We start from the raw sequence: 27373 nt of genomic DNA, 5'->3' as shown, positions 1-27373 counted from the left end.
TCATTCTCCTGAATTATTTTACTCGTGACAAAGAGCGTACTAGTACATGGACCTGAAACTGGGTTTCAAGAGTATCGAATAAATGCTCAAAAGGCTTTCTTTTCGTGTGTGTGTGTGTGTGAGTGCGTGTGTACTTGTTTCATGAGTGCGCCTCCTTGTGTGCTTGTCCCTCGAGTGAGTGGCCAGGTCGCGGACTTCCAGCGCCTTTGATTTCCATAGCCCCGCCCTCGGCCGTGCTCTGGTTACCCGCCTCCCAGTCACCATTGGCTGGCACCGGCTAATTATGCAAGGTGGTCTATCCCTGCTGGGGGGTGGGGGGGGCGTAGGTGTGGCTAAATAGTGAAAGAAGTCCTTTAGCAAGCTTAGAATAGAGCGCTTTTATTGAGGATATCTCACAAGCTCAGTCATCAGGGAACCCCCTTACAAAAAAAAAAAAATTGCAGGATTGTTTACCCTCCCAAAAAAAAAATAATATCAGCTCCGGCTCCTGCTCGTTCATTCCCTGAGCAGCATGCGAGGAATCCCCAGTATTCCTCAGACGGCGCGGAGCTGAAGGACCAGCGTGCGACTCTCCAAGACGACTTGTTCACCCCCTCCCGAGGTGGGTTCGAGTCGGGGCCTCCTCCATCCGCTCCCCCCCCTAGGGTGGCTGAGGCCATGCCGCCGCTGTCTTCCTTGCTGTGCGTCCTGCCGCTGCTGCTGCTGCCGCCTGGAGGGACGGAGGCGGCCGTGACCATGGAGGACTTCTACCCCTTCGGCCCGGAGCGGGGGGACGTACAGACGGCGGCCCAGGACGACGGAGGCTCGGGACTCCTGGACATCTCGGTGGCGTTCCCCTTCTTCGGAGACAGGCACACGGGGCTCTATGTGAGTGTGTTTATGTCTTTTAGTGCGTGTGCGTGTATATGTGAGGACTTGGCAAGGTAAAGTGACAGGACCCCGGGGGGATGAGATGGGGCAGGGTGGCTGCCGGCCAAGCGCTACACTGCAGAGTTTATGCATGTTTTGCTGTGTGTGTGTTTTTACTGCAAAAATCGGACTTTTGTTTTTTCTACAACTGAGAAACACGCCGTGACTGACCCTGACCCACTGCATGGCTCTCGTTGAACGTCAGTGGCTTTTTTTATTTGTTTTGATTTTTTACATGGATTCGACATTCACTTTCTGAAGATCACGCTACGCACTCTCTATTCCGGTGCCGCAACACATGCTGAGTTTATGTTTATGTGTGAGATATCTAAACTTGTCCGACTTCCGTGTTGATATTTTTCTCCCTCATAATTGATATGGCAAGCCTGAGATCCACCTTTTAAACTTAATCTTCAACTCAAAAGCTGTGCTGATCTTAAATCCAAACTGTAGCCACGCTGCCATCTACAGGGATCTTTTAGTCAAAACAGTGGCTTACAAACTTGGTTTCACAGACAAGCTGGGGGAGACCTTCTTCCACACCTACCAATTGAAAAATGAATCAAAACGTTTTTCCTCTCAAAATATAACCTTTTGTTTGGAAATATATTTTTAAAAAAAGGCAACAATTTGACCAAAAATACAAATTTCACGAATCAAATCAGAATTTTCATTTAAAAAAAAAAAGATTTTTATAAGACCATATAAAAACAGATGAGTTGAGGAGAAAAAAAATAACACCGTAGAATTTTTTTTCTTCAAAATAGTACGCTTTCCTGAAATTAAAATAATATTTTTCTTGGAAACCAAAAACACAAACATTCATTGCAAAAACATTGCCTTTTCCTGAAAAATAGGACTTAGCGCTTAAAATTACAATATGTGCCCCCCCCCAAAAAATCTGATCTTTCTTTAAAAAATTTTTTTTTAATCTGTTTGTGTGTTCGTGCACATAACCAACCCTCTTTTGTACTGTATTACGTTTCCACCGTACCATGCGACCCGCAGAGGAACCTTTCGCCGGCTTTTCACACACACACTTTGATGTGCCTTAAATCAGCACCACCTGTTGTGTGCTGATGCATCCCCTCCTCCTCCTCATCCCCTCGTCCTTCTCTTCCTCTTCGCATCTTCAAATGGCCACCAGGGGAGGCTGAGGAACCACGGCAACAATGGGCAAAAAAAATCAGTGCAGTGAGTTTTGAATGTGCATTTGAGAGTGCTGGAAAATGTCGCATTTGCAGACGGATGTAAACAAAGAATATTGTTTGGTATCTAACTTTTTCCCCTAAACCTTACGTAGGAATCTCCAACCATCATCCAATGAAAGCCGTATAAACAAAATAATAATCTCACATTGTGGGAAGCTAAGTGATAAAATCATGAGGGCAAGTGAAATATTTGACCGTTCTCAATATTGACATTTTTGATCTCATTTTAGGTTACAGTTTTGTATATGAATAAAATATAGGTACAGTATCAATACATAAGTGGCGAGTAGCGATATTGTCGTGGTTCACTTTAAGACTATTTTGAACTATTCTTCCAATGTGTGCCTAACTCACCACAGACAAGATATCATTATTGTATCGTATCGCTTTTACGCGCCGTATCAATACAGAAGCAGCAAATGGGGATATTGACACGTTTTGGCAATGTTGGATCATTTTGATGATTTCATCTACTGTCAACTCTTGATATCCTGAGATATCAGTACGTTTTAGGAAGTAATTCATTTTGATATTGTCAGGGTCTGATTTCCAAGTCAGCATCTGTTTGACCATTGTGATAGTTTATGAATATTCTTTTAACTGTGGATTTAAACCACCAATGAAAAAAAATCGATTTTGCAATGTATGATACCAGTATCGCTTCCAGTGCAATATCAACCTTGTCACTGTTTGATGTTTTCACATACACACAATTTTTTTTTTCTTTTGTCAAAACCACAAATGAAAACTTGCAGAACCTTGTCAATAAAAATATCAACAGTATAGTTAAAACTGAAAAACTATTCTAGCGCAATCACGATATCACAATACTGGTAGCATTGTTGGTAAAGGCAATAAAATGGTACCATGAGCTTCCCTTCCAATCACGGTGATGGGGTACCAAAAGTGGGCGGGGCGAGGCACTTGGCGATGTGTGTGTTGGTAAGCAGAGAAGATAAATTTTAAAAAAAACTTATACTACTCATGAAAATCTCACTATTAGCGTGTACTCAACCCGCGCGCCGTTTGGCCTCACTCTTTACATGCAGTTGTTCGACTAGTATGCCAAAGTTGTCCTACTTAATGGGGATCAGCGCACACGAGTACATGGATGTTAAGCTTGGCATCAAGAGTATCAAATAAATGCTTCAAGCGCTTTCCATATGTTGCCTTGCTTTTATTTTGGTCTGCTGCGATTGACAAACACGGAGCCTCAGTAACCAGGCAGGCTGTCGTTGTGTTGTTGCGCTTTGTGAGTGGGAGTTTTCACATGTTGCTGTGGGATCCCACCCCCCAATAAGCCTCCCTCCATCACCCCTCTTCCTCCCTCGCCTCAGATAACATGGCAGGGGTCTTCCCCATGGAACTGTCCAGCTGCTTTATCTTAGAAATGACCAATCAAGGCTTAACGCAACCCAGATGTCAATCCCGTGCGCCGCGGTTCCCAAAAACCGAACGGCCCCTCATATTTTTTTTCGTCATACTTTTTAACGCAGGGGTTCGGGAGCCTGAAGGTCAGGGAGGACAGAGCACATGTTTGGAAGCAGATGTGAGCGGGAGATAGTTACGATCTGCCGCTTTTTATTGCAGGCGAAAGTGGGGAGAAAGAAGAAGTAGGCGTTGCCGGGAGTGAAGCACATGATGCAGGCGCATAGAAGCTTACATATCTGGTCACCATCTGCAAGCGCTCATCTGCAAAGATGTTTGTTTTTTGTGCGTTTGTATGTTTTCAGTTCTGAGCAGGCCAACAGCCACTAATGACGTAGCTTAGCATATCTTAGCATAACCTTTGGGGGCTAAAAAAAGGTAGCGCAAAGGTATAGGGGAGGCCTTGTCTCGTATAAAGTAATGACTTAACTTTTATATTTTATACTATTTATCACTTCGCATTTTAGCTTATCTTCATTCAGCTTAGCATAGCCGCTTGAAGCTAAAACAAGTGATGAAAAGGCATTGGGGCTATGTATCACTTAGCTTAACATAGCTAATAAGAGCTAAAACAAGCAGCAGTGCGCTAAAACAAGTTGCGGTCTTAGCTTTGGGGAACCCTCTTCCATCTTCTGGTCCACTGCCCAGTAATGACTCAACTCACTTTACTTATTGGCCTATACGTATACTGTATTTATACCTTCACTGAGTTTAGCATAATCACAGACTGCTAAAATAAGTTGTGTTTTTAGCTTCGGGGGGGGGACCCTCTTGTGTACCGTTATCAACTGCATGGTACAAAATGTAAGCAACGGTATGTAAAGAAAAATCTTTAGACAAGCCTCCCTTCTCACCATGACTTCATACTCACAATGTTTTGCCACTGTTTTGCTGACATCTAAAATAGAATTCCATAGTGTAGTACAGCTTCATAAAAACAATAGTATAATTTAAATATCATTTTAAACAATTTAACAGATGGATCTGCTGTTCATTGAGACATGTCAAGTCCTCTCAGCTCATCAGTTAGGGCACCAATATTAATTGATATTTGCACGGGATAAAGAATATATGACTGTGATGACTGTTATACATGTTCAGTCCATTGCCTGAAAGGGTCTCACCAACGCCGCATAGATGTTATTTAGCATTAGCCTAAAACTAGCAGACTGGAAGTCTTATGCAGCAAAAGAAGCAAAAAACCCTAAAAACCTCACAAGGCCTGTTAATGAGACGTGAGATATTGTGTTATGTTTGGCAGAAAGCGGGCTAGATTTGTCATGACATAAACTGACGAGTTTCCTTAGTGAAAAAAAAGGAGCCTCGTAATTTCCCGCAGAGTTGCTGCCATATTAAAGTTGTTCCGATGCGGATTTATGAGCCGAAAAGCCTTTGGAGTAGAGGAAACGTCCATCTTTTGACAAGAAAGAAGTAGTGTTTCACCTCCTGTTGACGCCTGGGCACCTTCTTCTCCATTCGGCAGGTTTGCTTTGGCTCAGTGTAAACCACATCAAAGTTTGTTGTGTTCCATAAAAGCGCCTATGCCGGCAGAAACGCACCCAAGTTAAATCCCGGATATGTCGGCCACTCAATAACTCCCCCGACCCCCACCGATCCTCCTCTTATTTTATTTTTTTTTTTCAAAAAGAAATATGGACACCGAGATATTTCTCCTGTGAATCTGACCTTGGCGCTGTTTCGACACGACAACAGCGGGCAGCACTTGAACCCGTTCACTCTCTCTGATCATTGAAAAGCCTCAGACACCATGCACCACTTGCTCGGGCTGTTTTTTTTTACTCTGCAAGCAAACAAAATGCCTTCACTTTAGCTTAAATGCACATAAAGGTGTTCGGTCACATCCGACTATTCTTGCTGCTTGTGTTCAAATTCAGTTATTTAGCATGCATGTGATCGTATAGGATTATGTTAATATATAATTCTTGTATAGTTAACATCACTCCATTATTTATTTATTTTTTGCTACATACAAGTTACGTTGCTGACTATTCTTGCTGCTTTTGTTCACTGTTGGCAGTATTGCTGGGTGTTAGCTGGTGTGTGATGATGGAATCTATTCATGTATGCATGTCAATAACACTGATGCTGTTTATTGTGCTGCATTATAGATAGCTCATTATTTTCGCTGCTGCGCATTAATTTCCGTATACCGGGCATATACTATTTATTCCTGCATGGCTGTCAATCTGCCGCTGGTGTTATGTTCTTAGCTGCTTATAAATACACTCATTATTGCTGTTCAGTTTGCTATATGCCAACTATTCTTGCTGCATGCATTTTGGTATATATAGTGTCGATGTACTCATGTGTAGTTCATCCAATGTCATCTGAAGGCCCTTTTACACACAAACACATCATTAGCGCTTCTCTCTGCAGGCGTGGGAGCTTCACAACTCCCGAGCAGCCGTCCTCATCCCCACCTCTCATCCCGCTATCGGATGGGCTGACCTCTGTGCTCATGCTCCACACACACACACACACACACACACACACACGCACACACACACACACACACGAGTCCAGGTTCTCACTGTATCCCGCTGATGCGAAGGGGACGAAAACTGCGGTGGGGATCATTAAATGAGCTTCCGTCCTTGCAGCCAAAAAAAACTTCCTGGCCTGTCTTTATACCAAATGATGTCTTGAGGGCGCAAAGCTAAAGCTGGCCGGGTGCCTTCCACCGACTCTCCCTTAGCGCTGTTGTTTTTGTCACATGCTGTTTGGCCATGTGGGCACCGAGGCAAAGTTCATCCCTGCCCGTTAACTGCCCTGAAACCTTCCTACCTACCTACCTATTTGGCTACCTGCCTGCTGGCTTGCCTACCTAGCTAGCTAGCTAGCTTGCGACCAACTACCTACATATCTAGGCAATGAAACTTTGTTCATGTTTAGAGGACCTTAAAAGGACAGTGTGTACATTTTTTTCAATGTTCCTTATTTTATAAACCCACTATTAAACAAGCAAAAAATATGTTCTATCACATTCATGTATGTTTATTTATGTAATCGTAGGTACCTATCTACATACCAAGTCACTTTCCTGGGAAGCTACCTTCCTTCCTAGCTAGCTCACTAACTAGCTTCCAACTGCCTCCACACTTATTGACAGACCTATCATACCTAGTGACGTAACCACCACTACTATCGTACTACTGTACAGAGGTAGCAAGCTAGCAAGATTTGTAGCTAGGTGTACCAGGTACAATATCTTTATGATGATGACGGTTATGATTTCTAAAACGGAAAACCTGTGAAATTTGCATCCATCTGAATGACTTCCCAGGTGGTTATCTGTTGGTTTGCTCAGCTGCAGTTTGTCGTTTCTCGGAATAAATAAAACTAGCATGTGTTTGCCACTCGGAAAGTGCAAACATTTACCAGGACGACGTTAACTCACTGATAATTCACTTGCCTCCTCCACAGGTGAACAACAACGGCCTGGTGTCCTTCCTTAGGGAGGTGTCCCAGTTCACCCCAGTAGCATTCCCCATCGCGGGGGACCGCCGGGTAGTGGCGCCTTTCTGGGCTGATGTGGACAACCGGCGGGCGGGCCACGTCTTCTACCGACAGAGCCACGAGCCGGACATCCTACGCCGGGCGGCCACCGACATCAGGATGCATTTCTCCGACTTTCCTGACTTTAATGCCACCTGGGTGCTCGTCTCCACCTGGCACAAAGTCACTTTCTATGGTGGCAGTTCTACCACGCCGGTATGATAAAATAAACCCACAATTTTCAAAATGAACTCTTAAAATCCTGCGCTATATCTCTCAGGGCCAGCAGCAATGAACCCCGATATGGTTTGGCTTAACTGTATACTCATATCAACACAAAAACGTTTTCTTGTTTTTATCCAGGTGAACACATTCCAAGCGGTACTCATTACTGATGGCGAGGTCTCATTTACCATCTTCCAGTACAGCAACATCACCTGGACCACCGGAAGACATGCCAGTAGCGGTGGGGATGAAAATGGCCTGGGAGGCATTGCAGCGCAGGTAAGCATGTTAGCTCGGGAGGGAGGTAGCAAGATAGATAGGTGAATAGTTAATTCAAATTTAATTGATAAGTTTAAGGTTTGGTAGTTGGCAGTTATGGAGGTTGGTGTCTGTGTAGGTCAATAGGTTGACGGAAGGAAGGAAGTAGTTACTGTATCCAGGTACAACTAGGCAGCACCCACCAGTCTGTTATTTGGTCAACATTTAAAATCCACCAAATATCCCAGATTGGTTTCATCCAATGTTCCAGGTAACATCTTTGACTGGCTACCAAATTGTAATTAGTTTGCAGGCTGATTGCCTCCCCACACCCCCCCCCCCCCACCCCATTGCCGTCTCCCCCCAGGCAGGTTTTAACGCCGGCGACGGCAAGCGATACTTCAACATTCCAGGCTCACGCACCCAAGATGTGACCCATGTGGAAACCACCACCAATGTGGGCTTCCCGGGCCGCTGGGTTTTTCGCATCGACCACGCCAATGTGGAGGTGGGCACTTGCAACAACTCAGGTAAGAACGCCCTCGTCTGTCGAACTGCGATGACGAATTTCACGCATTGACTTCTTCTCCCACCACAGCGTCGGTGTGCCCGCACCTGAGACCGTGCCTTAATGGAGGCCGCTGCATCGACGACTGCATCACGGGAAATCCCTCCTTCACTTGCTCCTGTTTATCGGGATACACCGGGCGACGATGCCAGATCAGTGAGTTGGGAGCCTCATTTCATGCTGTCTTGAGTGCAAAATTGACACATCCAAGGCGTAACAGTAGAGCAAATACCTACCTACTGTACTTGTCTTGTACATACCAACCCGTCTTCCTAGCAACCTACTCTTCTTTTAACCCATCTACATTTGAAGTGTACCAAGCTACTTACATACCTACTTAGCTGAAACTAGCTTTTTAACTCGATAGCTATCTATCAACCTATCTACCTTGCTACCTTCTACCTTCGTAGCAAAACCTTTATTCCAAACCTACCTACCTGCGCATCGACCTACCTTCATTCCTTCCTTCCTTCCTTTCATACAGGACATGGATTTTAGATGTTCCAAACTGTGCCCCTTTCACACTGTCTGTAAAACCCGGCATTTTTTCACCTTTTACACCAACACTGAATTTATGGACCTTTCTAAGCCCCCTTTCACATTGCGTAAAAGTCATCCTCCTTCCTTTGCAGATGTCGACGAGTGTGCTTCGTTGCCTTGCCAGAACGGAGGAACATGTATAGACCTTGTCAACAGTTTCAGCTGTCAGTGTCCACCTGGATACACCGGGTCTCTGTGTGAAACAGGTAACATCAATGCTTATGAACAAAATCTGGATTGCAATGATTGTAAATAAATAATGTAAACTAATTACCATTTACGAGATAGATGAATTAGGGTGGGTTTAAAGTATGCCTCCTCTGTATGGATAGAAAATCCAGTTTTATAACAAAATAATATCTATATGACTAAAGACACCTAAAATAATACAATTTTTTAAAAATGGAATGAAATAATGATTAAAAAACGTTTATCTTCTGTATTAGCATATCACCCTGGAACAAAATAATAGCTATCTTGTCAATTCATACTTGACAAATAAATAAATACGCTGAAAAAGTGGACATGTCCGGTAAAATAAGATCCATAGATCAATTCACTATTCAATTCTGTGGCTTTTTTGCGAACATTCCCACACCCAGTCGGCGTGAAGATGTATCTGACCCCTTGCGATACTTCATTTGACGGCCAGCGGCGCATACTTGCAGCACGAGGGGAGCCGTGTGGCGGATATATCAATCGGCTGAGTAAATATTGAAATATGGATGTAACATTCCGTTGCAGATGTGGACGAGTGCAGGGATGGGCTGTGCCTCAACGGCGCGCTGTGCGTGCAGACCGCTGCCAATTTCACCTGCGTGTGCCTGCCAGGTTACACCGGCGTGCTGTGCCAGACAGGTGGGACATAGTTTTTCATGCTTGACAGTGAACTCCCCTTTCTACAAACAAAAGGTTATAAGTTTCGTTCCTCTTTTCACTCTGTTGCTGTCAAGAAAGTTGAGATGATTGTTCGACGTCATTTGAAGCAAATAAGAGATTCTAAAAACAAGAAGCAAATTGGTAAATCGCCATAGATAGGCTAATTAAAATTAGCATCATTGTTCAGTGAAAGGCAATGTAGCATGTGTTCACTTTACTTCTTTAATCCAATAATAATTTGAGTTTGTGTCACATTATGCCACAGAGAGGGACAAGTGCAACTCGCAGCCCTGCCTGAATGGAGGCCAGTGCATCAATCATGGCAGCAACTTCACCTGCATTTGTCCCGCGCCATTTACAGGAGTCGTCTGCGAGTCAGGTGAAATTCAGGTCAAATTTTCTGGAAGTCTTTTGGTCATTCATGTTGTCAGACGAGGGGGTAATGACAAAATAAGTCCAAAATAAAGGATATACCATATACAGTAGAAGAGAGGATAATGTGCTAATTTTTTTCCAGAATAAAGTTATATTTTAATATTAAAGCTGTGTTTTTGCAAGGCATTGATTTTTGTCATTTTGTATCCCATAGAGCTGATGGAGCTGCAGTTCAATTCAACTGTGTCCCAAAACCAAACCGGTGAGCTTTAAGACGACTTTATCCGACACCTTTTCTTGGTGTTTGTTTTTTTTGTTGTTGTTGTTGTTGTTGTTATTCTTGATGGTGCATTGTTGTAATGATCAAAAACAACACATTTTAGTTGGGGTCATATCGCTCGATTTCAAGAAAAAAATCATTTCAGGGGTCCGAAACCATCATACAACAAGAATAAAGGCCTTTTTTTTTTAGGCATAGCATATCCATATCCACAGCACTTGTTGTAACCTGAGGCATTGTCGCTTCCTGTAAATATTTGTTTTATGGAGCTTTTTTTTTTATGAGTTTACCAACAAAAGAGGAAGCGCTTTGTCTAGACGCCTAAATGTTTCTTTATGAGGGGATGCCACACTCTGTGGTATTCAGCTCATCGCTTCCTGCTGCGCAACTATGCGGCTACTTATTTGCTCCTCTGGAACACAGGCGGCGCGCCACACTGAGCACCAAAACGCAACCGAGACGCATTTTGGGAGAATTAGAGGAAAACAGTATCTGAATTACATTTTCGTAAAGTTGTTAGAAAATATGACCAAGTGTTGTACTATGAGGGCTAAAAACATTTTTTCAGTCATAAATTATATTCTTGTTATTTAAGAGTATAAATTATGTAGTTTGTTGTTGTTGGGGTTTTTTTTGGAAGTAATACAGTAGTGTGTCTTGAAGAGTAGAAGGCTTAATGTTTTGAGAATGAAGGGGTCTTTTGGGAAAATGGCATAATAATTTCAGAATAGTTGTAATTTTTATTAAGATTAAAAAAATAATAATATTCTATAGTAAATATTAGTTTCAAGAAAAAAAAATATTTTTCAAGAAGTTGCAATATTCCGAGAATAAAAACATTGTAACGAATGAATGTGTAATTTTAAAAATCGCTTTAAAATGGAATAGTATAAGAATGAAGATGGGAGGATTTCAAAATGTATAACCTCAACGGTGCTTTAATTTCCTGCAAAGTCATGTGACAAAATGATCGTTTTTACAACCATGTGGTTTGATTCAAAATGTTAACGAAAAACGTGTCTTTTGGTAATTGTGTTTCTTTGTTGAGTTGTGGCGGCGAGAGAGCAGAAAACAGCATCTAATTGTGCCCCGCCGTGACCAAGCTCTTTAATGGCTCTGAATCTCCAGCAAACAGCATGCAACTTGTCACCCTTGAGCTCAACTAACCCTCTCCGAAATCTCCCCCGATGCTCTTTGTAACGGCGAGTGGAAAAAAAAGCAACGACAACAAAAAGTAGAACATAAGGAGCGCGTCATGGCTTCAAAGGTAACCAATGAAAGCGCACGTTGTGCTAATGAAGCGTCTGTTAATTGGCCCCAGGGTTCTTGCCACATCGGCTCCGTATCACGAGAAGAATTAACTTCAAAGGCCAGGCATTTTTGTGTTGCGTGTTATGGCTGCTTCCTCCGCCTCGACGCTTCAATTAGGACGCAGAGGGTAAACAACAACATCTTTGTGGCCCCGAGGTGACTGTTAGTAACGACTGAAGAATGCAATTTCTCTAGCATGTGCATACTGAATCTCCAGTGTGGAATTGAGTGGATCCTATTGAGCTGACAGTCTTTTTGTGTTAGCCTTGGTTCCTTAGAGTCTCGCTCTGTCCTACTATCTTATGATTGGTTCCACAGGATTCAATTTTGGGGCCCCTGCTGTTTTCATTGCATTTGCTGTCCCCTGGCTTCCATCCTAAGAAAACATTGTATTTCCTTCCACTGCTATGCGGATGACTGTCCGATCTATGTTCCACTGAGCAAAAAGGATGCTTTCTCATTAAGGCCACTTCTGTCCTGTCTGGAGGAAATCAAGATCTGGGTGGCACTGAATTTCTTGAGTTTCAGTGTAAAGAAAACTGAAGTTATGATATTTGGTCCTAGTGGCCCTTGTGCATTCCACCCTGCTGATTTGGGGCCCTTGGCACCATACCTAAAAACCACAGTATTGAATTGGGGTTTTAAATTGCACCGGCATATCGGTGCTGTTCTTAAACCCAGCTTTTTTCATCTTGGGCTGCTGGCTAAGGTTAAGCCTCATCCTTTTTCAACGGCACTTAGTAACAATAGTCCATGCCTTTGTTACATCTCAGTCAGCCAATCCTCCATCAAGTGTCTCCAGTTGGTCCTAAATTCTGCCGCTCTCCTCTTAACTGGTGCTCATAGGAGGGAGCACATAACTCCAACTTTGGCCTGCCTTCACTGGCTCCATGTACAGTATAGAGGTCTATTTATGATTCTTTTGTTTGTTTTCAAATATTTAAATGGCCTTGACCCTCTTGACCACCCTCAGCCGCTCAACCCAGGCAAGGGAGGTTGTGAATAATACTTGTGTAAAATTCTTGCATTAGTTTGGTGATTTGTCATGAAAATGTGGAATAATGAAACATGGACAGTTTCTGAATGTGATAGTTCCCAATGTCCTGAATGACCTCAGCAGGTTCAAGTGGGAATGACTTAATCAGATGAATGAGAGTTTAAGTTGGAATTGTTGGAAGGAGCAAGTCGCTATGGAAATGGATAGTGTCTTTCAGTGGGATTATCTTCCTGGGAAAATGTGGCATTTTTCTTCATGCCGTGAAATTTATGGATCAGGATTTTGAAATGGTTTGAATCAGTTGAGAAATGCAGAAGCAGTAGAATGTCAAGTGGGCAAAATAATAAAAGCTTTCTTTTTGGATGCAGTATAACAAGTGTGTGAATGCACTTCAGCATTCACACAATATTAAGTCACATGACAGCTAATCAATAACAAGATGAAAGACGTTCGGTATCCGCTACAGATGGTTGCCATTCATTCATTCCAGCCCGCAGCCTGCCTTTTGTTTACATTTGGATCAGCACCCAAATCCACTCGCTAACTGTTTCTGTCCGTGTGTGTGCGTGTGCTCGTGCGTGCTTGCAGAGGAATGTCTGTGCCAAAATGGCGGCGTCTGTGTGGACAGCAACGGGACGTGCAAATGTCCCGCCTCCTACACGGGACTCTACTGCCAGTTCGGTAAGTCTGAACTGAACCCTGTTTATTGCTTATAAGTTACCCGTTAAACTGACCTATAAGAAAAAGACAGTATTGTATATTTATAACACCAAAATGTTCAACCAAACCACATCATTGGTTTGAACAGAAGTCTGCAGCTTAATGCTAACACCATAATGTAAAACACCAAAGATGGGCTAACGGAAATTAGTTTACATATTGTATATTGTAAGTGCTCGACCAAACCATATTATTCAGCCTAACACTGCTAACTTTTTAATGCTAACATAAGACTTTCTCATAGAAATTTCCATTGATGTTGTATAGTGCACGATTCTTTCACACACAAAGCAGTAACAAAAACTGAAACACTCATAGTCATATACTGTATTCTCCGAACTAAATGTTCACCCAAGTCTAAATTAGGTTGTGTAACAAAAGACAGACAGCTAATTGCGAGCATACAAAGTAAAATGTGAAACGCCAAAGACTGTCAAACAGAAATCAGCATTGATGTTGGTGATGATAAAGCTTCAAACAACTGCAATTTACACAGACGGCAGCGACACACGCTGCTCTGCTTCTTCTCGTTGTTCTTAATTGGGCTGCATCTACATCTATTGGAGCTCAGTGCTGCCTGGCATGTTGTGTGGCAGGAAATGGTACTACAACAAAGGCATACAACTCCTTTTTGTGCGTTATGTTCAGAAGTGACGCAGATGCCGTGCAGCAACAATCATCCGTGTCCAGACGGTGGGCCATGTTTGGAGTACGGGGGTGCGTACTTGTGCACGTGTCAGACCAGCCCCGCAGAACGAGACCAGCAGGACTTTTACCCTTATGGTAAGAGCGCTCAGCCATGGCCACTAAGACATTTACAAACGTCCCACGAGTACTTGTACAACCACGCTGGCATGTAATTTTGGGACAATATCGTAAAGTTGTATTTTTTTTTTTTTATTGCTATTTTTAAATATTACTAGAATGATTTTTTTTTTTATCTAAACCTTTTTTTGAGAAAGAAAACAATAATATGGCAAAAGTCTTTTATGTTTTTAAGGAATGTTTTCATGATAAAAGTAAAAAATCGGCAAAGTCCACGTTTTTAAGAATTTAGTAATATTTTGGAAGACCAAAAAATGAAATATCAATAAGAAAGTTCTTTTTTTTTCATCTTTCCACTGTGGTTGCTCGAATAGCCCTTTGGCAGGTTTGCGGTTTTCAAAACCAGAACAGATGGAAGGAACACAGTCAAGTCTCGCTTTGTGTTTTTCAGTACAGCCCCGATCCGTCTGTGACTCGACCCCGTGTCTCAACGGCGGCTACTGCTACGAGCGTGACGGAGGATACACGTGCCAGTGTGCCCACGGACACTGGGGCAAGCACTGCGAGAAAGGTACGCACGCCGATTTAGGACGTTTACACGGGGGCCAAACTCAGTACCAAAAGACTAAATGTTCCCTTACGGGTGGTTGCAGTGCGACTCAACACATGCGCCTCTGGTCCGTGTCGCAACGGGGGCTCGTGCAGGGAGGAGGCGGGCAGCTACAGATGCGTGTGTCCTTACAGGTTCACTGGGAAACACTGTGAAGTGGGTGAGTGAGCATTTAAGGTTTCATCTGATTGGTCCAAGTCAGATAAAGAGCATACAGATCCATAGGCCTTTGCAATATGCATATATTTTCGTCAATAGTTATTTTTGATGAAATTTTGCAAAAATATGTCCATTAGGGAAGCCTGATCCATGCGCGTCCAGTCCTTGTGTGAATGGAGGGACATGCTTCCACTACATCGGGAAGTACAAGTGTGAGTGCACCGACTTCTTCACTGGAAGACATTGTGAAGTCAACACTGGCACCGCCATGCACCGTCACGCAGGTCAGCCATCCCACCCAAAATATTCTTCTCAATCAAATGCGAGTTATTGATTTAAAAAAAAGAAACATTCTTTGTATAGAAATCATGTTTTTTTTGTAACCTCAAAATACAAAATATTTCTTTTAAAAAAATCTACTTTATTTTTCTTGTAATATTCGTTCATATTTCTTATGTAATAATAATTTTTTTCGGGTTAGGATTATTCACTGAAAAAGGAAACATTATCTTCAGAAAAGCACAATTGTTCACAGAAAAAAATGTATTCGAATATATTTGATAGTTTTTTTAAAAATAATTTTGCAAAAATACATTCATAAAAAAGACATTATTGGAATATTATTTTGTTAAAAAAACACCTATCATTCAAAAAATATATATATTTATATTGTATAACATTCTTTTTAGAAGAAACAAATTTGGCACTTAAAAATACGTCATTATTTTCGTACTACTAAAATGATTCTCTAAAAATTTATAATACCCAAAGCTTTTTTTAAGTAATTTTTTTCCATGCTCAATTTTGACTTAAATCTTGGAATGTTACACTTGGCTCCAAAATAGGACAATATTCTGGTACTCCTCCACTTTTAATCTGACGCACCCTCGGGAATGGCGCTCCGATGATCCTGACTGCGTCCGTGTTACGCTAATCTTAGCGTGGTTGCTGCCCTGTAGCAGCACGAGCCCATATATAAGAGAGTAAAAGCTATTTCAAGTCAAAGACCAGGACACATGAGCATTGACGCCAAGCTCAGTTTAGCCTCAATGTGCCCCTGTTGCCATTGCCATGTCCTGGTTACGCACCTCACTTTACATATTTTTCTGTGTAACACAGAGCGGTGATTTAATCTTTAAATTATGCGTTAAAAAGACTAGCTCCTAATTTGTCATTCAAATAACCCAGTGGACATTGCTGCTATGTAACATTTTATTTCCACTTGTCCATGGTGCTGTTGAGATTGAGCCCCATGAATTCTGCCTTGCGACAAATGACAAGCCAAAGATGAACCAGGAAGTAGTACTGAAACAGAATTCTTTTTTTCTTTCACATATTTTGATAGTTGGAATTATTTTTGCTGTATTTGTCTCTTAAAAATAAATGTTGCTATTCCCACAGTTATTCCCCCCTGAAAAAAAACTTTTTCCAGATTTTTAAAATCATCAAACGATACAAAAATTACAACCCCCCCCCCCCCAAAAAAAACATACATGTACTTTTGTGGATTTTGACTTTTTTTGAAAACATTTGTTTTTCTTGCTAACATGCTAACAAACAGCACATGATTGTTGTTATTTCAGAGGTGGGTTGCGGGCCACCGCTGCAGGTAGATCACGCTGAGGTTCAGTTTTCGTCCACCTTGCCGGGATCAGTGGCCATTTACCTGTGCCGGGCGGGATATGTTGCGGTGCCCAGAGCCACGCAGAGTGTATGCGGCGTCCAGGGCGACTGGAGCCAGCCCCCCGTCTGTGAGGGTACGTCACAACACCACACAAATACACTCCAATATGTCATATCCTGATGCAGCTTTATCCATGTACTAGTCCACTTGCATTTTGGGAGTGGGTGATTCTATCCTACGTTATTCGCATAAAAACAACATTCAACTTTAACGTTACTATATCGAGGTATGGTTAAGGAGTTTCATTTCAACACAAGTATTGTTTTGCCGCTATATTGTGTCACCAATGGGCAATCATTAACCTTTTTAGTAGGGCATTGTTACTTGCTGATTTTCGCTCCTCGCATGGTACCTACGGGGATTTAGCAGGATATATAAGTGATTTTAGTTGTTTATATCCATCCTCCAGAACTCAACGAGTGCTCGTCTGAGCCATGCGTCAATGGCGGGACATGTCACAACCACGGAGAGTCTTATGTGTGCGACTGTGAGCAAGGCTATAGCGGGAAACAGTGTCAGACAGGTCAGCGCTTCCATTTTTCATTTTAATAAATGTAAAAAAAATTTTTTGAATTTTAAAAAGCATTTTCCAAATTGCTATTATGTTAAGTGTAGAATAATTTAAATAAATGTTGGAGTGTAGCTGTAAAATAAACGCGGAGAGGAAATGCTTTACAGCTCCATGGTTCATATTAACAAGCGTGTTGTGCTGACCCTGCCTCACCAATCGTTAATGTCCACTTTATTCTATTATTCAATGGAAGACATCAACGAGTGCCTGTCGGAGCCTTGCAAGAACGGAGGAACCTGCGAGAACCAGCCAGGGTCCTACTTGTGTCACTGCCCAGCGGGCCTCAAAGGGCGCCACTGTCAAACAGGTACACCTAAAACCACACTCTTACCTGCTATTCAATCAATATGTTAATATTGATTTGTGTGTGGGTGTGTGTGTGTGTGTGTCTGTGTGTGTGCATGCATAGAGCAGGACAGCTGCGAGTCTAACCCATGTCTGAACGGCGGCGTGTGTCGTGCCTACAAGCGGACATACATGTGCACGTGCAAGGATGGCTTCTTCGGCGACCAGTGCCAGATGTGTGAGTGCCCTTCCTTCCCCTTTCTCCTCTTCCTCAAGTTCAGTCAGTTCACACTTTGGAGTAGCGTAGTGGCAAGTGATAGACTTTGTCGCCCCCCAGTGGAGGATCCCTGTGTGCTCCATCCCTGCGGCAGCAGGGGCGAGTGCAGAAGCGACAGGAGAGGAAACTACAACTGCGTGTGCAAAGCCGGACATACCGGGAAAGATTGTGAGAAAGGTCTGAAATCTATATTTGATTTGATTTATGTACTATTTAAAAGTTTTCATATTGTTGTTTTAGCTAGCTAACTCACTCTCATCCCATCCGACCTAGCTCTTCATAGTGTCTATGTAAAACTATGTATTCCCAGATCTGCTGCCCCCCTCGGGCCTGCACGTGCAGCGTGTGGAGGAGAGCGAGATGGAGCTGCGCTGGGACCAGCCGGAGGCATCCTCTGCTGCGTGGCTGACCGGCTTTGTGGTGACGTACGCGCCACATGGCCGCGGAGGCGCTCGCAAGGTCGACTTTCTGGACCGGCAGAGCCGGTGGCACGTCCTGCGAAGTCTAGTGCCTGGCCTGCTCTACAACATCTCTACCTACTCCATCAAGCGCAATGCCAACAACGACCACGTCAGCAGGCCAGCCACCGCTCTCATACGTACCAGTCAGTGACAGACACACGACTGTCCCCTCCCCCTTTAAATGCACTACACACAAATGCTCTCACATTTGTACCACTTATTACTTTTTTTTTGCTGAAACGCACTACCATATCGCTTTCACGCATAATACTGTAACGCTCTGACACTCACTACTACCATTTGTTTGGGCTCACACACTTCAACTAAAATGCTCTCGTCCGTTACCGATAACTGAAATGTTGTCATATAATATGCTGATGTTCTCACACATTCGGCTAAAGTACTCTCATGTGATTTAGCTTAGTTGAGTGATTGTGTGGGAGGTTTTCAACATGTAATCTTGAATGATGTGTTCACGCTAACTGTTCTGTTTCTGTTCAAAACGAAGGGCCTCGGCGGGTGGAGCATCTGCAGGTCTCGAACGTGTCATCGTCTGAGGTGTGGCTGAGCTGGAGTCTCAACATCAAAACGACTCGCCACGCGCCCGTCAGCAGGATTAGAGTCACACTCACGCCCGAGGACGGCGGTCAAGCGCACACGGCCCTGCTCAACGCCACCACCAGCGAACACGCCTTCAGGTGAGACCCTGAGCCCACAGCCAACCACTCACCGATCACTACCAACTGTCTACCAATCTACCTAGCAACCTGCCTACATTGCTCCCTATTTGCCTACAATCCTAGCTAGCTTGCTCCTTAGCTAACTAGCCACCGACATACCTACTTTTCAACTACTAAGCTAACTAGCTACCTATTCCTATTAAAATGACTTTCAAATAAACAGTGTGGGTATTTTCCTACCACCAGAGGATGCCGTTGCAGAACTCTCTATGTTGTAATGGAACATCTATTGTAATGTTTTCAGTTCTCTACTTCCTGCCCACAAGTACACAGTGGACGTGTTGACTCAAAGTGGACTCAGGCCGGACGAGTTTCCCTCCACAAGCCACTCGGCAGGACCCTTGCACTTTTGGACCAGTAGGCTACTTCTTTTTTCTTTACTGTTGTAAGTCAGCTAGCTTAATGTTGACATGTGAAAGACCTTAGACTTGTGGAAATTAGCGCAGATTTTATGATAATTATAAACCCGAATAAAAAGTTGGGGGATGTTAAGAGAAGAAATTTCTCAAGAATGAAAAGCAGCATTTTGACTTTGGGCGGGGTTATTTTTCTCAAGATTTTTTTGAAGTTAGATTTCCCCTTCTTCCCCCCACCCTCTGCACAGGTTGTCATCGTATGAGTTTCTTTTGTCAAGAATAGTGTTGTTTTAGAATAAAGTACAGGTATTATTTTTCATGAATAATCATCACATTGTAGTAAAAGGGTTTCACGCATTTTTTTGTGAAAAATACACATTTATTGGTTTAATTATTTTCAAAAATAAAAAGTCATTTTTGTAGAGTTGTAAGTCAAAAAGGAACACGTCTTTTCAAAAGTAGCAAACTTACAAATTGTATTTCTTCACGAAAGAATCAATAGTCGTTTTTAATCCCAAAAAGTTTCGGTAGCTTTTTTTCGAGATATTTATTTTTCCACGTGGTTTCAAATTATTTATTTATTTGAATAAATATTTATTTATTTAATACGCATTTTATTTGAGAAAAAGTTGCATCCCTCAGAAATAAAAAGTTACGCTTTGCCCTGTTGCCCTCAGAGCCCCTCCCTCCGCAGAACCTGTCGCTGGCCCACGTCACCGCCAACTCGGCCGCCATCACCTGGACCCCCGACCCGGGGCTCGTATCCGACGGCTTTGTGGTGAACGTGACGCGAGGGCTGACCACCAGGAGCCGCTTTCTACCCGGCGGCCTGCTTGGCTCGTACACGCTCCGAGAGCTGACGCCAGCTCAGCTCTACCGACTCGCCCTGACTTCCGTCAAGAAGGCGGGACAGGAGCAGGTCCACAGCCAGCCTCAGTACCTGGACTTCATCACCTGTGTGTACCACAAGTTGACTTTCGAGATCATTTCCCTTCTCTTCACTCTGGAATCAAGCTTTATGTAATCTCTTAACAACAAAAAGACACTTCCCGTTTGTGCTTCTTTGGGCTCAGTGCCAATGGAGGCCAGGCCCAGAAGAAGAGAACGCCCGACCAAGGTGGGACGAAGGCCGTCCCAACCTCAGGATGTGGGAGGTGGAGCAGAAACGAGGTAGGAAAATTAATTAATCAAAATGATTGAACAAATATTGAGCGATTGAATGTGTGTGTGGGGGGGGGATAATAATAATAAAAAGAAATAATGAATTGGACTCACATGGATGTTCTCTGCAGGTACACTGAAATGATTGACAGGAGGGGAAAAATCACAGCCAAGTTCACACACTTGCCAAGAAAAGCCATTCGACATCGGACCAGTAAGCAAAATAGCAAATTTTGCTCTCTCTCTCTCTCTCTTTCTCTCTCTCTCTCTCTCTTTCTCTCTCTCTCTCTCTCTCTCTCTCTCTCTATATATATATATATATGTATATATATATATATATATATATATATATATGGCGGCCCGGTAGTCCAGTGGTTAGCACGTCGGCTTCACAGTGCAGAGGTACCGGGTTCAATTCCAGCTCCGGCCTCCCTGTGTGGAGTTTGCATGTTCTCCCCGGGCCTGCGTGGGTTTTCTCCGGGTGCTCCGGTTTCCTCCCACATTCCAAAAACATGCGTGGCAGGCTGATTGAACACTCTAAATTGTCCCTAGGTGTGAGTGTGAGTGCGAATGGTTGTTGGTCTCTGTGTGCCCTGTGATTGGCTGGCAACCGATTCAGGGTGTCCCCCGCCTACTGCCCGGAGACAGCTGGGATAGGCTCCAGCACCCCCCGCGACCCTAGTGAGGATCAAGCGGCTCGGAAGATGAATGAATGAATGAATATATATATATATATATATATATATATATATATATATATATATATATATATATACATACACACACACACACACACACACACACACACACACACACAGTATACAGTATATCTACATTTTTTGGATACAGACCATTGTTTGGACAATTTATTTATTTTTTGCTTTGAATTATGAGAGTTGGGCGGCCCGGTAGTCCAGTGGTTAGCACGTCGGCTTCACAGTGCAGAGGTACCGGGTTCGATTTCAGCTCCGGCCTCCCTGTGTGGAGTTTGCATGTTCTCCCCGGGCCTGCGTGGGTTTTCTCCGGGTGCTCCGGTTTCCTCCCACATTCCAAAAATATGCGTGGCAGGCTGATTGAACACTCTAAATTGTCCCTAGGTGTGAGTGTGAGCGTGGATGGTTGTTCGTCTATGTGTGCCCTGCGATTGGCTGGCAACCGATTCAGGGTGTCCCCCGCCTACTGCCAAGAGTCGGCTGGGATGGGCTCCAGCACACCCCGCGACCCTCGTGAGGATCAAGCGGTACGGAAGATGAATGAATGAATGAATGAATTATGAGAGTTGTATGGTAATATCACACAAACACGCAGATGTAGAAACCCTAAAGTGTGGGGGGTAATAGACATATATTGGGCACCCCTATGTCATCGACTATGCAATGGGATCCAATCCAGAGTTAGATTTGAGAGCTGGATGGCGCTTTTTGGCCACGACATTCGTCAAAGGAGCAGTATCTGTGCTTGGTGGTTGCGCCTTCTCGGCAGCATGCCTGTACCAGCACAGATTTTGATTGGGAGGAATGTTGGTGCCATTGACTGTCGGTGCTGGACAGACCTGGGGCGCTTGTGTTTTTTGCGCCAGTAATGGGCAGCATTTTTCACAACCCCGATTTGTTCAGTGGCTATGTCAGCGCTGTTGGACAGTTGGCGTTGGTGCGGCTGGATGGATGGCCACTGAAGTTGAGGATGAGGAGAGAGGAGCGTTGGTGAAGAGCGCCGATGCGTATTTGGAACCGTGAGTCGCCGCTTGGAATTGAAATGGATTTCCATGGGACAGGAGAAGTGAACCAATCTCTCTTTTTTGTCAATGGATGCTACAGCTTCTTGTTGACTTTGAAACTTAGCTTGTAGCCGACGTGTGCACATTTTGAGCATGACGTCTCTGATCCACTGGTTAAAGGACACTTTGATTCTCTCCTCTTTCATCTCAAACTGCTTCAAACAACGAAGCGTGTGACGGAAAATTGGTTAGGACTGCACGACTGTCCATGTTTTATGTTATGTGTTGTGTTTATTATTTTACTTTATGTTAACTGTTTTGTAAAGCGCTTTGTTACAGCTGCCGCTGTTGTAAAAGCGCTATATAAATCAGCATGTATTGTATTGTATTGTATTGTAATTGTGAAGCAATTTGGTAGTTTGCAATTCCCCCCCTCACCCCCCCCCAAAAAAAAGTCAAGCTGTTGATTAACTCACCCAGTTGAAGTTATTGTCACACTAAACTAAAACAAAGACAGTTCCACATTGTGTATTAAAAACAACCTTTGCATTTTTTTCCTTCTTTACCTATGTAGTATTTTGATATTGATATAGTGTTGGCCTTTTACGGTCGTCGCATCTCAGTCTTTTCCCCCACACTTTAGGGTTTCTACATCTGCGTGTTTGTGTGACACTTGTTTACGTTGAGGAGGCCCCCCAAAAATCTCTTGCTTAAGTCGTTCCATGTGTGTCTCTAGATTAGGCAAAAGGATCTCTTGTATTGTTTTTGTTGTTTTTTGACATGTTAAGATGTGTTGTTATGCTTTGGTAATTGAATCATGCTGCCGATGACATCATCGGCTCCTAAAAGGTCACAAGCGTGATTTCACAGTGTTGCAGGACTGCTCAACTGATGTTACTGTAAAACACTCTAATTGGATTTATTTATTTATTGCAAGGGGATTTTGTAATCTTACGAGTAGTTACATTTTTCTCGAAATAAAAATATTTTTCTCAGTTGTATTTTTCATTTTTCAGACTTTTGCAAAACAAAGCAGTGTGCTTTAAAAACAAAATGCGCCATTGTCTTTGTTTTATATTTAGATTGACAGTCAACTCCAAGTCGAGTTGGCATGAAACAAGCACCAAACTTTGTTGTGCAGTGAGTTGAATTGTTTTTGCATGGCAGAACCCCAGCCGCCGGTTCGATTGGAGAGGATGGAGGAGACCACAAATAAAATCAGCCTGGCACTCGAGATTCAGGAGCAGACGACATCCAGGGCAAAACTCGGTAGGTGTGGCGCAGTCAAATTTTCTGAAGAGTGCAGACAAAGAGCGCACTAGATAAGGAGAACTGGAAAAGGATAAGGGCGGCCTGGTAGTGCAGTGGTTAGCACGTCGGCTTCACAGTGCAGAGGTACCGGGTTCGATTCCAGCTCCGGCCTCCCTGTGTGGAGTTTGCATGTTCTCCCCGGGCCTGCGTGGGTTTTCTCCGGGTGCTCCGGTTTCCTCCCACATTCCAAAAATATGCATGGCAGGCTGATTGAACGCTCTAAATTGTCCCTAGATGTGAGTGTGAGTGCAAATGGTTGTTCGTCTCTGTGTGCCCTGCGATTGGCTGGCAACCGATTCAGGGTGTCCCCCGCCTACTGCCCGGAGACAGCTGGGATAGGCTCGGGCACCCCCCGCGACCCTAGTGAGGATCAAGCGGTTCGGAAGATGAATGAATGAATGAAAAGGAGACGGTTATTTTCTGGGGTTGCTTTGCTCCATTCAGCACTTGGGCATGATACAAAATCTTCCATGATTCAAGTTGTTCAATCAAGTTGTATTTGCTCCAGGACTTGTAGATCTTAAAGATTAAGATGTTGCTTTTTTTTTTTGGGTGTTATATTAAATGTGTTTGTTCTATTTTTTCAGAGTCGGCCCAAGACTGCCTCAGTGTGCCATGCCTAAATGGCGGCACATGCAGGAACGGCGGCGACTCGCATGTCTGCGACTGCACCACTGGGTTCAAAGGCACACAGTGTGAATTGTGTATGTCAGCCTCGACACACACACACACACATCGACACACACACACACACACACACAAACATTTCATTTTAACATATGAAGCCACGTTTATTGATAGGGATAGGTTCCAATTCCACGTACCCTATGTCAAAAACATTCTAAACTGTATCGAACAAACCTTACATGTTTTACCCCTCCTTGATTCAACATGTAGTTGTAAGAGTATCATTTTGGGTACAAGAGGTCCAGATTCAACTCTCAGACAAGCACCTCTTTAAAACAGTGACGCTCATCATTTGGTTCGTTTTCCACATCAATTGGCTTTTTGGCAGCTTTTTGAAACGCTATGGGCCACCGTATGTTAAGTAATGGAGCATGCTCTTTTGCTGTTGGATTCTCTGGATGGCTTTTGTCCCTAATTTGAACCCAGGACCTGTGGCAATCATTGTAGCAATCGCAGCCAAAGACCACAAAGCCACATTTTAATTCATGTCATCCTTTACTTGTCACAGGGCAAATAAAACATCTTTGCCTGTGATACATGGTAGCCAATGAGACAAGTCAAGATGTTTCTTCACACTCTGGTTTCTTTGATTGTGGGTGTGAGTCTATCTTGTGGTCAGTGAGGTCTGTGGTTCAAATCTTAGTGGAACTTTCTCCATTTTTCTTCAACCATATTGTCCCGAGAGGATAATTTTTTTTCCTCGAAAGACTGAGACTCCACAAGATTAACATCAGCAAAAACAGACAACGCTTTAGAAAATACAGCAAACATTACAACGCAATGCTGTGTGGCACTTGTTGTCAAGTCAACTGACTGTGGGAATGAGGGTTGGCAAAAAGATCCATCCTGCACTTTGCTGTCGTCAACCTGCATGATATGAGTCTTGCTTCAGATGACGGAAGATTATCAGAGAATAATTTAGTCTTTTTTTTTTTTACCTAGAAAAATATTTTTAATATCACAAGAATTCTGCAAGATTTTTTTAAAATAAAAAAGTAGTAATCATCCAAGACTTTTTTATTTTTATTTTAAAAAAAACTTTTTATTTTACAAGCTAATTATCTGACAATAAAAATTAAATATGAACTTTACAAGAGTTATTTTTTTAAAATTTAAATTAAAAAAGTAGCAATCTTTTTTTTTTTTTGGACAAGCTTAGAACTAAATTGTAATCTTGCAAGAATTAGGCCAGATTTAAAAAAAAATGTGAATAGTAATCGACAAGATTTAGCCCATCTGACTTTAAGGCTCCATCTACATTTTTTTATTCAAGCAACACCTTGTCTGTGTCTTAACAGGAGACAGCAGACAGCAGACAACGGGGCTTTGAAATTGTGATGCTATATTTACTCTTAAGCATGTAAGCATTTGCTCATTAGGCGCTTGGGTCTTGGCACTACAGCAGTTGTTAAGTTAACCTATCGGCTTGTCCAACACTCAGAACCATGAGGAAAAAAAAAAGTATTGCAAAATAACCAGCTTGCGATGTTTCCTTTTGTCCAGCCTGCCAGCGAGTGCCTCACCCGTGCACTCGCCTCTACTCGGAAACGACGAGCGTGCCCGTGTGGGAGGGCGACGTCTGCCACTATGTGTAAGCCACCACCATTAAGTTGCATTTTCTCCAGAAACAAAGAGAGTATTTTCACACAAGAGGACGTACTACCAGAATCAACAGGATCATTTTTTGTTTGTTTGTTTTTTTTGGGGGGGGGGGTCAAGAATTTTTCAAAGTACATCGGTTAAAATGAAGTTATATATTTGAATGCCGAACTGTGATTATGCGGGATCTATTTTTTGTTTTTTGGGGGGTTGAAAAAATGTCACTTTTAGAAAAAAAAGGCAAAAAATATTTAGTTGTAAATCAATTATATAATATTAAAAATAATCATAGAATATTTCATTTAACCCAGAAAAAAAACTATTCTTTTGTGGAGAAAGTTGTTTTTTGAGAGGGGGGGTTTTAAAAAAATCTTTTGGAAAAGGCTTTTTCAAGAAAATAAATTGCAATGTTATGAGAAGAAAGTTGTTAAAAGTTGCTTTATTGTTGCAAAAAAAAAATCAATGAAAAAGGCCATTTTTGAATGGGGGGGTTTACAAAAATAGTAATCTTACATTTGTTAAGAGAAAAAAATGAAAACAAGAATAAGCATTCTTGTGAAAAAAATATTAAACATTACACGAATGAAATACAAATTTTCCTCTTTAAATTTTCAACTTTAATCTTGTTGCATTACAACGGTTTTTCTCAAAAAAATGGCTCCTCATATGTTCATGACTTTTGTATGCATGTTGTAGTTTCTTTCTAGGTAGTGTTCATTTTTTATCTCATGCTCCTTTTTTTATTTATTTTTTGGTTCTTGCAGGTACAAAAGAACGTATAAAGTGCAGCAGGATGTTTGCTACCAAGAAGTTTGTCAATCAACCCCTCTGAAGAAAAGTCAGAGTGAGTTCAAATCTGATATCACAATTATCATAAAATACAATGAAACCAAGTACTTCACTTCTATCTTTTTCTCATCTCCGACAGTAACTGTCAGAAGAACAAGCAGACCACAGTAAAGGTTTGTCTTTTTTTACTTCAATTATATCATAATATGGATCACATAAACCAGTTGTAAAATCCCTGCATGGAAATGGCTAAAAAGTTTTAAAAACTTCAGAACTGGACAACATTGTTGTGGGGAAATAAATGGTCAAACAAGACTCAAAACATCCACAAATTGCTCAAGATTTCATTCAGCACACTTTACGTGAGTTCAACTCATTATTCGGTTTTTTTTCTCTGCAAAAAAAAAAAAGAATATTACTGCAGCTTACTGAGTTTTTCTTTGTTTCTTTCTTTCACATCATTTGCGATCATTAAGGCAGGAACTCGTAAGTCAGGTCACATTTGTACTTTGTCGCATCTCTTAATGTGTGATGTTTTCTTTCAATTCCAGAACATTTGGAGGCCGGCGCAAAGACCGTCACATTGGAAATGTTCATGTTTAAAAATGTACTTGAACTAGCAGGTTGCAAGATAAGATAAGGCTGCGCTGGTGTTGTTGATTCCGCACAATCCTGTCAGGACACACTGTAACATTTCAGACTGCAGAACGTCCGACAATCTCATCGCTAGTCGCAGGAATTCATCTCTCCCTCCCTCAGATGATGCCGCAGTGTTTTCTTTGTAAAATATCGTGATTTATTATTATTATTGTTGTTATTATTATTAGCAGGCATTGCTGCTCGTTATTCTGTAAATAGTGTTCATAGGCCAATTTTGTAGGTGAATATTTTAATAATAAAAATGTGAAAATGACCTGTGGTTTTGTGTCTTTTCTTCTTATAGTAATAACTTTGTTTATAGTAAAAGGACCTTTACAAACACAA

At 42.5% G+C, this 27373-nt stretch overlaps 1 protein-coding gene across 4 annotated transcripts; it reads left to right on the top strand.

Annotated features, from left to right (window-relative positions):
• Positions 1-322: 322 nt before the first annotated feature.
• On the top strand, positions 323-27302 carry sned1 (sushi, nidogen and EGF-like domains 1). Of its 4 annotated transcripts, none has more exons than XM_052073000.1 (31): positions 327-867; positions 6993-7280; positions 7488-7568; positions 7915-8077; positions 8146-8271; positions 8748-8861; positions 9400-9513; positions 9800-9913; positions 10124-10171; positions 13086-13178; positions 13866-14000; positions 14434-14553; positions 14636-14752; positions 14889-15035; positions 16335-16508; positions 16845-16958; positions 17200-17313; positions 17416-17529; positions 17629-17745; positions 17879-18172; positions 18538-18727; positions 19014-19126; positions 19803-20081; positions 20199-20295; positions 20418-20500; positions 23171-23272; positions 23902-24018; positions 25505-25592; positions 26365-26444; positions 26529-26562; positions 26941-27302. In XM_052073000.1, exons 1-30 carry the CDS (start codon positions 658-660, stop codon positions 26558-26560), a joined length of 3978 nt encoding a protein of 1325 aa, XP_051928960.1. In that variant the 5' UTR covers positions 327-657; the 3' UTR covers positions 26561-26562; positions 26941-27302. The 4 variants fall into 4 exon arrangements, with proteins under 4 accessions (XP_051928959.1, XP_051928960.1, XP_051928958.1 ...); XM_052072997.1 differs by having other exon boundaries at positions 329-867; positions 7428-7568; XM_052072998.1 differs by having other exon boundaries at positions 328-867; positions 7428-7568; positions 26529-27302.
• Positions 27303-27373: the final 71 nt, after the last annotated feature.

The sequence above is a fragment of the Hippocampus zosterae genome, chromosome 8, assembly GCF_025434085.1.
Source record: "Hippocampus zosterae strain Florida chromosome 8, ASM2543408v3, whole genome shotgun sequence".
Lineage (NCBI taxonomy): Eukaryota > Metazoa > Chordata > Actinopteri > Syngnathiformes > Syngnathidae > Hippocampus > Hippocampus zosterae.
This window is presented reverse-complemented; position numbering and strand designations above follow the sequence as displayed.